The sequence below is a fragment of the Myxocyprinus asiaticus genome, chromosome 8 (assembly GCF_019703515.2).
Source record: "Myxocyprinus asiaticus isolate MX2 ecotype Aquarium Trade chromosome 8, UBuf_Myxa_2, whole genome shotgun sequence".
NCBI classification, from domain to species: domain Eukaryota; kingdom Metazoa; phylum Chordata; class Actinopteri; order Cypriniformes; family Catostomidae; genus Myxocyprinus; species Myxocyprinus asiaticus.
The window spans coordinates 33,531,099-33,543,728 of record NC_059351.1 but is presented as its reverse complement, the minus strand read 5'-3'; the positions used below and the strand labels follow the sequence as shown (position 1 = coordinate 33,543,728).

Genomic DNA, 12,630 nt, shown 5'->3' with positions numbered 1-12,630 from the left:
CTGCTCCATCTTCACCTGGCTGGCTAGCAAGTATCAGTTCTGAGTGCAATACACACAACCTTCCCTCTCCTCCTTTCTTCTGAAAACACTCAAAGACTTACCGTGTGTATATCAGCGGTAATTTAAAAGATTGAAAAAAGAGAATGATTAGGATGATCAATAAATTATTAACAATTTACTGCTGTTGTCTTGTTAATATGTAATCATGCAAGCTATACAAATTATTTTAAAATGTCATTTAATCCAGTTACAAGAACTTAAGGGGACCTATCTTTTAAGATCCAAAAGGACATAAAGGCAGCAAAAAGTTAATTCATAAGACTCCAGTGCTTGAGTCCATGTCTTCTGAAGCAATCCTATAAGTTTTGGGTGAAAACAGACCAACTCCTTTTTCACTATAAATCTTGACATCAGCAGTCTCCTTGGCGATCATGATTTCAAGCTCAATTACACTTTCAAATGCTCTGCTCATGCGACAAGCAAGAATAAACCTAGATAGCTAGCCTGGATGAGTTATTTGGATAAGCATTTAAGCTTATTAACTTATTAACCCAGGGCCAATACCTCAAGAAAATAAAAATTCTGAAATTTCTTGTTCAAATCCCATAAGACTCACTGTCTTCTGTGGAACACAAAAGATGTTAGGCAGAAATGTTATTGCCTGCAGCCTTAGTCATCATTTACTTTCAGTGTTTAGAAGAAAAAAAAAAGATGCAAAGAAAGTGAATGTTATGAAAACCATCTCTGTATCTTCAACATTGTGAGATACCTTCAATTTTCATGTCCTGTATCCAGTGTTGGGAGGGTTACTTTTAAAAAGTATTTCACTACAGATTACAGAATACATGCTGTAAAATGTAATTTGTAATGTATTCCATTAGATTACTCAAGGTCAGTAATATAATCTAAATACTTTGGATTACTTCTTCAGCACCGGCAAATTTTTTCATTTGTTTTGACTATAAAAAAGTAAATAATTTTGGAAAATTCACATATATATATACAGTATATATATGTAGGGCTTTACTGGTTGTTTAGATCAGTGTTACTATCAGAAATAATTAATAATTATTTCTTTAGTTATTAATATTTAAATTAAATAATAGAATCTAACTCATTAAAACCTCATACGGGGCTCCAGTAAATGTAGTGCACTACGTTCAGGAGCAGGTTTGGTTATTAGCAATAATTAATAATTATCAAAGATAATTATTAATTATTAAAATCAATAGAACATTGATGAGAATCAATGTTAGCTTTTTTTAATCCTTTAAATCAACAATTATCAAAGATAATAATTAATTATTAACATCGATGAAACATTGATGAAAATTAACACTAGCTTAATGATCCTTCAAATTTCAACAATCATCAAAGATAGTTATCAATTATCAAAAATCAATAGAATATTAATAAGGATTAATATCGTCGGGGCACGACCCGTCTCAATATTAGATTGTTCTCTTAGGAAAATCGACATCCGAAGAATATCGATTTTCAAAAAAAAACAATGAAGGCTTGAATCCAAGCACTGACATCCTGTCAGCATTTGACATAGGTGTATGCAAAACAAACCAAAACAATTCTCTTTGAAATATAACAAAGTTTATTTATGCAGTAATATCAATTAATAATCAATACAATGCAGTCAATAAACTTCCGACTTACAACTACAAACTAAACAGTGATATGATTAGATATGGTAACCAAAATAATTCAATAACACATGAGAGGAAGGTGTGTGTGTGTGTGTGTGTGTGTGAGAGAGAGAGAGAGAGAGAGAGAGAGAGAGAGAGAGAGAGAGAGAATGGGTGTGTGTGTGTGTGTGTGTGTGTGTGTGTGTGTGTGTGTGTGTGTGTGTGTAAGGAGGGATGCGTACAAAATGGCGGATGTGACTCTCGTGGAGAGTACATCACGCGAGATTTCTGGCCAGAGAATATTGCCGCGAATGTGGGTGGAGAGAAGCTGGTAAATGGCGTCTGCCAGTTTACCACGTGTCTCCGCTTGTACGATAACCTAGGGACAAAGCTGAGCTTTATCACGAAGTTATCTACTAGCCAAAAGTGTGTGCGAGAATGTTTGTGAGGGGTCGTGTGTGTGTGTGTGTGTGTGTGTATGTGTGTGTGTGTGGTTAGTACGAGAGAGAGAGAATAAAGTAGCGGCACCAAAACCGGTTTCGCGATCTTGGGAAAGAAAGCAGCTGTTAGTTTATCACTCAGAGACGCGGTGGATGGCTCGTAAACTGTCCCGTGGTCTTTGATTCTTTAATGGATAAACTCAGTGTCGGTCTCACCCACGATGGCGGAAATACACTACACACGGTGAGCAAAGTTGCTGGAAGCAAATCCCAGAAGCATCTCAGAGGTATTTCTACTCCTGATGACGTCATGGTTGAGGGGTGTTCTGTCGTGTGCCTCATCCAATAGGAGTTGAGAGTTCGATCCTTTAGTGAGCAAGCTTCATGGGATTTGTAGTCTGTTTTGGACTCCCTTTGTTTGATTTTGCCGCGGTTTTTATCAGTAAGATTTATGACGGAGTGTGTGGGCCTCAGTTAGGTTTTACGACTGTTAGGCCTGCCTTTGTCTTCTATCTATATACATGAGGCACAACATATATATAAAAATTCTCTGAAAAAAGCTTAAATATCTTATACAGTTTTGCTACTCAAGTAAATGTATCTTGTTTTAAGGATTTTTAGATATTTTTACACAAAAACTAAATTTAAATTCTCATGAAGAATAAGATTTTCAAAGAGCAGTACATCTTTGCTGTAATATCAAAGGTTTTACTAGAGAAAACAAGTTATGCTCCAACATGAATTTTCATCATAGAATTCATTATAAAATATAATCGCACCTGGTAAAGGATGCATGTAAAGGCAAGAAATAACATTTTAGCTTAGCATAAAGCTAAATGTTCACATGACAATTTAAACAAGGTTAACTATTTTTGCTGCTCCAAACTTCAAAACCCCACAGAGCAGTACTGCCGCACCCATAGGGAACCAACTCCCTAAAGGGGCACCATCTTACCCTGGGGAGGCACCAGAAACTCAACCGGCAGCCCTTACTCACACGTTATACTTTATTCAAGGACCTGAAAGCAGTCGCGAAACACAGATGATCGATTCACGCTCTGTGTAGGTTCTGTGTATAAATATTTTCCAACTAAATAGTCTAAACATTAAATGAAACATATGACAATAAAATGCAGTAATAAAGTAATCTCTTCAGTAATCAAAATACATTTTGAATGTAACAGTATTCTGATTACCAGTTTTTTAAATTGTAACTGTAGTGGAATACAGTCACTAATATTTTGTATTTTAAATACGTAATCCCGTTACATGTGTTCTGTTTCTCCCCAATACTGCCTGTATCACCATTACTCACCATCAAAGTCAATAATGTGGTTTACAGTGTGCTGAATATTGGCAGCCTACATAACCTACACCTGCTTGTCGTTTTCCGCGTTTCAGATAAATGAAAAATTTAGCAGAATTTGCATCTGTGGAGGCCCTATTTACGAAGGTGCTAGACTACAAAAACTTGAATGCCGAATAATAAATCATTTTCTTAATAGACCAATGCAATCAAGTGGTGGTCTATTAACAGAAAGTAGATATACAAGAGATATAAGAATAAAAAAGTCAAAATATGTGTCTGCTGTTTTAACTCTATGACAATTTTTATATTTGCTACAGTAATTAGGCAATTCAGTTATCCTGTTCCTGCAGTTAAGGAATCTGGATAAGCCTTTGGGATGTTTCCATGTTTGACCGTTAGAGGGCGCCCGTATTTGTCAGCCCATATATAAGATGCTCAGTCCCTACACCGCCCTTTTCAGCTGAGCCGCCATCAGGTCACAGCCAGCACTCTTCGCCTCCTGATATCCCCCAAACACAATCCGACAAAATGATCATCTACAAGGACATCATCACAGGTAAGAATGACCTCTGACACAATTCAATACACGTAAATGTTATGTTCTTATCGATATTTTTTGTGTTGGATGCTCTCGAGTTGTTTTTTTTAAGGCCAGTCTTTCCCGGATCATTGCGGCCTAACTTTGTTGAATTCCGTTAGCTTGGTGGCTAATCACGCTATAAAGTTGAAGAGACATCTGTTGTATTACTGCTGCCTTAAGTATGCTATGTTTACGTCCGTTTTTGTCAACACGGGGGATTAATACCTTTTTAATGGCAGGTTAAGTTTTAATAAACCTGAAGTTAAGTGGGTGTTAGCATTTCAGTTAAAACGCCGGTCGGCCTTTGGCCGGTTTGGTACAACGGTAAAAGTTGTGCTGTTTGACTGTCTTAACACACATACTTATCTAAATTACCACGTGTAGGTAAATAAACGCCTCTTTGTGAATGTTTTTATAATGAAAGAACCCGATCATTTTGTTCATCCAAGAGTTTTTTTTTTTTTTTTTTTTTTTTTTTGTCATAGTTGATTTCACAAACAGTTGTGAGATGATGAAATGAGCGCTAACAGGGCGTGTTATAGGTCCAGGCCAGTTTAGTTTACTCATCACTCAGCCATCTTTGCTGTGGGCCTTTAAATGCCGGCTGCTGGAATGCTACGAACAAGCTGAACGTTGTTTTTGTTAGTTGTTTTTTTTTTTATCTAATCTTTTTCTTTGTTCACAGGGGACGAGATGTTCTCGGACATCTACAAAGTCAAAGAGTCAGAGAATGGAATGATGCTTGAAGTGGAGGGAAAGGTATCACTTATATTTTAGCCAAACAATAAAAGTTCTGAGATAACAGCCCTCCCATAGACGTACGATGATGACAAACTTAGGACACCTTTGGAGGTTATGACCAATGAAACAAACCAGTATTCTGAGTACGTGTGTCTGATCTGTAGCAAAATGGGGCTGTATTTTTTTTTTTTTTTTTTTTTTTTTTTTTGAGACCCATGCTTTGTTTCTCTAACCTGTTTCTGTAAAGCAAATTTGTCAAAGCATTTTTTTTCTATCAGGTTTGTAAGTGTTTGCAATTGTTTTTATTATAGAAAGAATAGTACAAAAAACATGACTTTTTATAGATTTTGTAAGGGATGTTGTTTTACCAGTTTTTTGAGAATGAGTACAGATACTTCCTTTTACAGTTTATTTCAGTAGGTTTTTTATTTTGTGTTTAAATAAATGAATTAAGGAATAGTTAACCCAAAAATGAAAATTCTCTCATTCACTTACCCTAATGCCATCCCAGATGTTTATGGCTGTCTTTCTTCAGCAGAACACAAATGAAGATTTTTAGAAGATGGAGCTCTGTAAGGTCCTTATGCAAGTAAATGGGTGCCAGTACTTTGACGGTCAAAATGTCACATTTAGGCATCATAAAAGTAATCACGTGACTCCAGTCGTCCAATTAATGTCTTCTGGCGCAAATCGTTTGTGATTAATTAAAATGTTATTAACTTTTAAAAAGCACTTATTGCCTGCAGTTGACGCATCGCATAGCTGTCGTGTGACAAGCGCGTCGAGTTCACGCAAGAATTCAGAATCGGCACTTATTTACAACAGAAGAGCGAATGTCACGTGAGTTTGGCCATTTCAAACGGCATCAGTGCCCTGGATGGAAGCGCCGATTTAAAGTTAAAAAACGTTTAATTATCAACTTGTTTCTTACATAAACCTATCGATTCGCTTTAGAAGACATTCATTGATCGACTGGAGTTGTGTGGACTACTTTTTATGCTGACTAAATGTGACTTTTGGACCATCAAAGTGCTGGTACCCATGTACTTGCATTATAAGGACCTGACAGAGCTCTATCTTCTAAAAATCTTAATTTGTGTTCTGCTGAAGAAAGTATCATACACACCTGGGATGGTGAATGAGAGATTTTTCATTTTTAGATGAACTATTCCTGTAAGAACTTGAATCAAATGAGAATAGTTTAACAAAATGTGTGCATCAAATGAAGTGCTTTTTATGCAGAATACAAGTTATTTTTGTCAAATTCTGTGAAATACAGCATCACAGGTGTGAGATATAAATTAAATAGTAATTGTATCGTATTAATAGTAGTAGAGCTGTCAATCGATTTAAATGTAAACGTATTACATGACATGCTGATTAATTACAAATGTCATTATTTGCTTAAAGTCCCCCAAATTAAGATACTTCAAATAATGCTTGGTAATTAATGTATGTGTATATAATAAATTTTTTTATATATATACCATTGCCAAATACATTTAAACTCAGTTATTTATTTTTTATTGTAGGAAACATTCCCAGTCTTAGGTCAGTTAGGATCCCTATTTTAAGAATATTCTGACATTTCACAATGTAATTATTTCAGCTTTTTGTTATTTTCATCACATTCCCAGTGGGTCAGAAGTCTACATACACTTTGTTAGTATTTGGTAGCATTGCCTTTAAATTGCTTAACTTGGGTCAACCTTTTTGGGTAGCCTTCCACAAGCTTCTCGCAATAAATTGCTGGAATTCTGGCCCATTCCTCCACACAGAACTGGTGTTTGTAGGCCTCCTTGCTCGCACACGCTTTCAGTTCTCCCCACACATTTTCTATCAGACTGAGGTCAGGGCTTTGTTATAGCCACTCCAATACCTTGACTTTGTTGTCCTTAAGCCATTTTGCCACAACTTTGGAGATTGATTTGCACTTCGCACCAAACTACGTTCATCTCTAGGAGACAGAATGCGTCTCCTGAGCGGTATGATGACTGCGCGGTCGCATGGTGTTTATACTTGCGTACTATGGTTTATAAAGATGAACGTGGTACCTTCAGGTGTTTGTAAATTGCTCCCAAGGATGAACCTGACTTGTGGAGGTCCACAATTTTTTTTCTGAGGTCTTGGCTGATTACTTCTGATTTCCTCATGATGTCAAGCAAAGAGGCTCTGAGTTTGAAGGTAGGCCTTAAAATACATCCACAAGTACACCTCCAATTGACTCCAATTAGCCTATCGGAAGTTAATTGCCTGAAGGTTTGACAACATTTTCGGGAATTTTCCAAGATGCTTAAAGGCACAGTTAACTTAGTGTATGTAAACTTCTCACCCACTGGAATTGTGATAGTTAAAAGTGAAACAGTTGTCTCATGTCATGCACAAAGTTGATGTCCTAAATGACTTGCCGAAACTATAGTTTGCTAATACGAAATCTGTGAAGTTAAAAATGTGTGTGTGTGTATGTATATATTAGGCGCGTGCGCACACGTATGTGTAGGGCCAATAACATATAATACAAACTAAGGGTGGTTTCACATAGTCTGAACCAAACCCAGCTCAGTTAAAGGGAACCAGCTGGAAATGACCTTGGTGCTTTTGGTGTTCACAATGTGAGGACCCAGGTTTTTTTTTTTTTTTTTGCGTTGATGTAGGCTCAGACCCTTTGTTCATACCACAGTTCCTTCAGAACTCAGACCCCACGGCAGTGGCTAACAATAAATCTGTTTGTCTTTTGGCTAACGATAAATCGGCGTATATATAATTGTGATTATGACAATAAATTGTCACTTAAGGTGTATGTGTGCTGAATACACTTTTACCTTAAGGAAGTAATGTTTATATAACTTAAAAACTTGAGGATTTAACAGCTTAAAATATTGCACAGGGATAGAATGACATGAAAAATAATATTGTCAATGTTCAAATATTTCCAAATATTTAAAACATGTACTTTTTGGTCAACTTGACATTTACAGTTTATAACATAACCCAGACAATTATATTCTGTTCTATTCTATTAATATTATGCAATGGTAATATATTTCTGTCCTAAATTCTTTACCTTAACATTATGTTATGGGTCTCTGATTAAACCCATGAACCCTTATGGGTGATCCTGAGGTGGTCTGAGTTCGGTTCATTTGTGGGACCTTTTAGGGAGGTCTGAGATCATTTGGGTTGTGTACACATACACGTTATAACGCTCTGAGACCGTTTGGAGTGCTAGAATGAACTAGGTGTGAAAATGCCCTGAAATTGAGTTTGAAATAAATTGCATTATTGTGGCAGATGAATAAAGCAATGATTAGACGTTACACAAAGTGGCTTAAGAACTCCAATAATTTTTTTTATTTATTCTCATATAATTGAACAAGCCTACATTTGACCGCAATCTGTTTTGCATAGTTCTTCAATGTGTCCAGTTCTCGCAGTATGCGATCTTGCGTTCTGTCTGTGCTTTTTTTTTTTTTTTTTTGTCTGTTTCCCTAGATTTTATACATTTTCAAGTGTTTTACTGTAAGCCTAGTACTTGCATATGACTAATTGTAATTAAAATTATTTATGGTTCTTGAAATATATCAGACGTGTGCCGAGATGTTTACCCTCGTAGTGACTGTGGCATCAGCTAAAGTCTGACATTGTGTCTGTCTTTGGTGTAGATGATCAGCAGGTCAGAGGGAGACATAGATGATGCACTGATTGGTGGCAACGCATCAGCAGAAGTTCAGGATGAGGGCTGTGAGTCTTCCACTGTCAGTGGTGTGGATATTGTTCTCAACCACAAACTGCAGGAGACATCCTACGACAAGAAGTCTTACACAGCCTACATCAAGGACTACATGAAGGCGTAAGTGTTTGGCATATGCCATGTCAACAGATCTCCATGCACTATACTACAGTGTTTGCAAGCAAAAGGTCAAAACCTGATAGTGTTGTATAAGGAATAAGAAATCAATAGAAACCGCCCATTAACTCACCTGGATCATAACATGTTGTGCCTTGCAACACAGGCAGTGTACTGTAAATATCATTCACTTTAATTTAACCCAGCCGTTTGGCTCAGTTATTCTGCTCTGTGCAATACCCGTGGTATTATGTTTGGATTTTTGCATCATTGACAGCTCAGAGTCTTGCATTGTGGCCACCTGGGTTTTGAGAGATAAAGATGCTAAATTAAAAGTCCTTGCGCTTTCTGCCTGCCCTGTAAGTGGCTTGTAAGATTGAACTGGGGACAACAAGATGTTCTGATTTCCTTGATTAACTGCATTTAGCTATGGACGTGGCTCTGAATTGTATTTTCTTTCCTTTTTTTTTTCCCCTCAATTTGCCTATAACAGAGTGAAAGCCAAACTACAGGAAACCGCACCTGACAGGGTAGACCCCTTCATGGCTAATGCACCAGCTGAGGTCAAGAAAATTCTAGCCAACATCAAGAACTTTCAGGTATACTACAATAACTGGTGGACTTTTCAATCTGCTTTTAGTAGAGAAACGGTTCTATTGAAGGCACACGATGATGTTGGGCTCAGGTATACTTTGCTTTTCTGCGTGCTGTTCCGTCTCGCACATATAGACGCCGAGTACATGCACAAACAAGGACTGACTGCTTGTCTAGGAAATTGGGCTGCATGTGGCACAGTCCGCCATTCTGTGCTGATAGTGAAATTTGCGTCACCCATGAGATATTCCGGCATGTGGAAAACCAAAGTATACTTTGGCTTTGAGCACCCCTGAATCCACCACTTTACCTAAGAAAAACTTAATGCTGATTGTGTCCCTTTTGACATGAACATAGCATCTCAACTGTTCTGAAAACATTGAGAGGGTCATCATGGCTGGCAGAACAGACCCTGAAGGCCAATAACTGATCTTATGTATCGGCTCATACTTGCAGTTTTTCACTGGCGAGTCCATGAACCCAGATGGCATGATTGGTCTCCTTGACTTCCGTGAGGATGGTGTCACACCATACATGCTCTTCTTCAAGGATGGTCTGGAGATCGAGAAATGTGTAAGTTTTTTTATTTTATTTTTTTAATTTTTTTGCCTGTTTCAGATTTAAAGTGTTGTTCATGAGAAGATTGGTATTTAAAAGACTAAGGGTGGGTTGCACCAATAAGGATTAAATTAAGCAGAGTTTACAGTTCAATGAGCTAAGTTTTATTTTAGAGGCGTTGCACCACTTATTTTTAAGTAGTTGAACAAATCAAGAGATTAAAATTTTAATCCGCCATGATGGATTCTGAACCTAGCTGTAGATGGCTAGTACACCGGGCTGATCAAGCAGTTTAAGAAAATGTTGCATCACTGTGTACAATGTCACAAGCCTTAAAATATGGCAGCATAATTTAAGAAAAAAAGGACCAGTAGTATGAAACCAGTGGCACGGAGCTCTGGTCAACCGCCTCCCCTTGCGCCACTCCTGTAGCCTCTCAATGAAGTATGAGAGAGGAGGGGAGCAATAGCAATCACTTGTTACCGTTCCCGTTAAATGCCAAATTGGTGTTCTCTTTGAGAGATCCATCTCTGTCCCGTGTCCCTGCATGTACGGGGAAGTGGGTAACCGTGCTACAACCGAGATGAGTCATCGCTCCACGTATAGATTTCGGCCCATAATAAGCTTTAAAAAATTATAAACATCTTTCAGAGGGCTGACAGCACATCAACTGTTCGTTTACCTAGTCATTCATTTGTAATTGTAGGTCCATTTTTTTTTTATTACTTAAACCACCAGCTGCAAATTTAAAGTTAATCCCTAACTCAGATTTAAGTCAAACTTTAATGGGGCAGCAGGATTAAAGTTAAACTGTATTTATGGGAAATATAAATCCATATCAAAACAATGGTTTAAATGTAACCCTGCTGATTTTTAAATGAAGTTTAAAGTTTGGTGAAACAAAATGATCAGAAACCTTTATTTAAACTAAATTTAAGATTAAGCCTTGTTGGTGCAACCTTCCCTAAGATTATGCAATTTAGTCGAATCAATATCAGCACTAGTGTATAGGGAATAAAACTTTGCACTTAGCATCCACTGATAGTCCTGTTGCCTAATGGTGGCCTCTAGGTTTGCACATGGATGCGACAGCAATCCTCCTCGTGTCTTCTGGCCATCTGAATGTTGGCAGGAATTGACCTGAATTGAGGAGAATAGAAAAATTTAATTAACTGAAAGTTCTCGTTGCTGTTGCATGATATGGTCAATTATCTAAAAAGATTAATACATATCTGCTTGATTTTAAATTGCCAACATGTAATAGCTCTGGAGTTTGGAGGTTAACAGTTTTGATGGTATTTTGATTTTTATAAATCACCATATTTCTTTATCTCCACAGTAAACTTCAAGCATCTAAAAGTACCCCTCCAACTTCGGCCTCTGCTCACTGGATTGGGCCTGTGGATTAAACCAATCATTCCCCCCTCATTCTTACCATCAGGAACAGAGGCTCTTTTAATTTCACGAGGCCTCTGTTTTCATTTCTTGATTGGCGTATGTCCATCACGCCAAGACGTGATGGTCCCCTCATAAAAATAAAAACAATGACTTTTTGGCAAGCCAAGCCAAAATATTTTTTTGGTGGGTTTTCTTATTTCGTCATGGAGGTGAAGTTGATCACTGGCTTCTCATGGGCCGTGCATGTCAGCTTCTGGTATCAGAAGATGTACAGTTGAATTCCCCCCTCTTCCCATTGAATTATAGGATTGTATAGGATTTCTTGCACCATTTGTGAAAAATAAAATGAAGCTGCTGGCTAATTAAAGTGTTGTCTATGTTCTGCCTAAACTTGTCCTGTAAGTTCTCAAACTATGAATATGTACTCTCATTTACTGAAAAACAATGACAAACAAATCAAAGGCATAGTCTTTAGCCTATTCAAGATCTCTATTCAGTTTCTTGGTAGTGTATCATTTGTAATCAACCAGCTACTAGTAGTTATTAATACTGGTCCTGGAGTACCCCAACAGTGCACAGGACCAGGATTGAGAACAGTGAATATTAAATATTTAATTGCTAGATATTGCTCTTATGTAGAGTAGAACTTGAAAGTTTAAAAATTGGCCTGAATGATTTAAATCCATTGGAACTGATTTAAAAGCAGAAGAAAAAGATCCTTTTAAACTATCACAAATTACTGGAAAGGTCATGGAAATTGTTGAAAATGAGAACCCAATCTGTTTCATACAATTCAAATCATTATTACTGTCTTTATGCCCTCAGTAAAAAGCTTGATTGTAATCATGCCTCAATATTAAGCCCCCAGCGAGCAAGCTTAGTTGGTGTAGGGAAAAACTCCATGTGATGTCTCATTAACAACTGTCTCTCATTGTGGAATTTTTATCTACGGACTTTCCAACATTCCTGCAGTTCACTGATGTTTTTGAGCATTCATTTATGCACCGTGGTTGCTCCACTGTCTCGCAGTGGTGTTGAGGTTGAGCTTTGGTTCCCTGGTTCCAAATCCTTCACTCCTCTTTTTGTCATTTAGTGTTCTCAAGATCATTGTCCTCATGCATGTCCGTTCAGCCAAGCTTTAGTTGGTGGCCAGGTGTCTTTAGGATACTTGGTATAAAGAGAAATTAATAATTGATGACTGCAAGATGCTCAGGTGGTTGCAAATCAAGCCCAAACAATGATAACTGTGGTGATTCATATATGTTGCCTAAAGGGACAGTTCACCCAAAAATGAAAATTCTCTTTTCTCACCCTTTTGCCATCCTAGATATGTATGACCTTTTTCTTTTGCTGAACAAATATTTTTATAAGATTTATTTCAGCTCTGTAGGTCCTTACAATACAAGTGAATGGGTATTGACATTTTAAAGCACATAAAGGCAGCATAAAATTAATCCAAATGATTCCAGTGGTAAAATGTCTTCAGAAGCAATATGATAGGTTTAGGTGGGAAACATTTAAAGGGA

At 37.3% G+C, this 12,630-nt stretch overlaps 1 protein-coding gene and 1 non-coding gene across 2 annotated transcripts; both read left to right on the top strand.

The window, feature by feature from the left end:
• Positions 1-3,787: 3,787 nt before the first annotated feature.
• Positions 3,788-11,471, top strand: LOC127444856 (translationally-controlled tumor protein homolog). Its single transcript, XM_051704442.1, has 6 exons — positions 3,788-3,942; positions 4,652-4,725; positions 8,370-8,557; positions 9,048-9,153; positions 9,605-9,721; positions 11,046-11,471. Exons 1-6 carry the CDS (start codon positions 3,915-3,917, stop codon positions 11,046-11,048), a joined length of 516 nt encoding a protein of 171 aa, XP_051560402.1. The 5' UTR covers positions 3,788-3,914; the 3' UTR covers positions 11,049-11,471.
• LOC127445593 (small nucleolar RNA SNORD58) lies at positions 4,785-4,855 on the top strand. The gene has a single exon (XR_007898018.1). It is a non-coding gene; the product is annotated as a small nucleolar RNA SNORD58 (small nucleolar RNA).
• Positions 11,472-12,630: the final 1,159 nt, after the last annotated feature.

What these genes read in the sequence shown, in the direction of transcription:
- LOC127444856 (XM_051704442.1), top strand. Translation starts at nt 3,915, where the DNA reads ATGATCATCTACAAGGACATCATCACAG. An exon ending in CTACAAGGACATCATCACAG is followed by an intron (nt 3,943 to 4,651) that starts GTAAGAATGACC and finishes CTTTGTTCACAG; the next exon opens with GGGACGAGATGTTCTCGGAC. An exon ending in TGCTTGAAGTGGAGGGAAAG is followed by an intron (nt 4,726 to 8,369) that starts GTATCACTTATA and finishes TCTTTGGTGTAG; the next exon opens with ATGATCAGCAGGTCAGAGGG.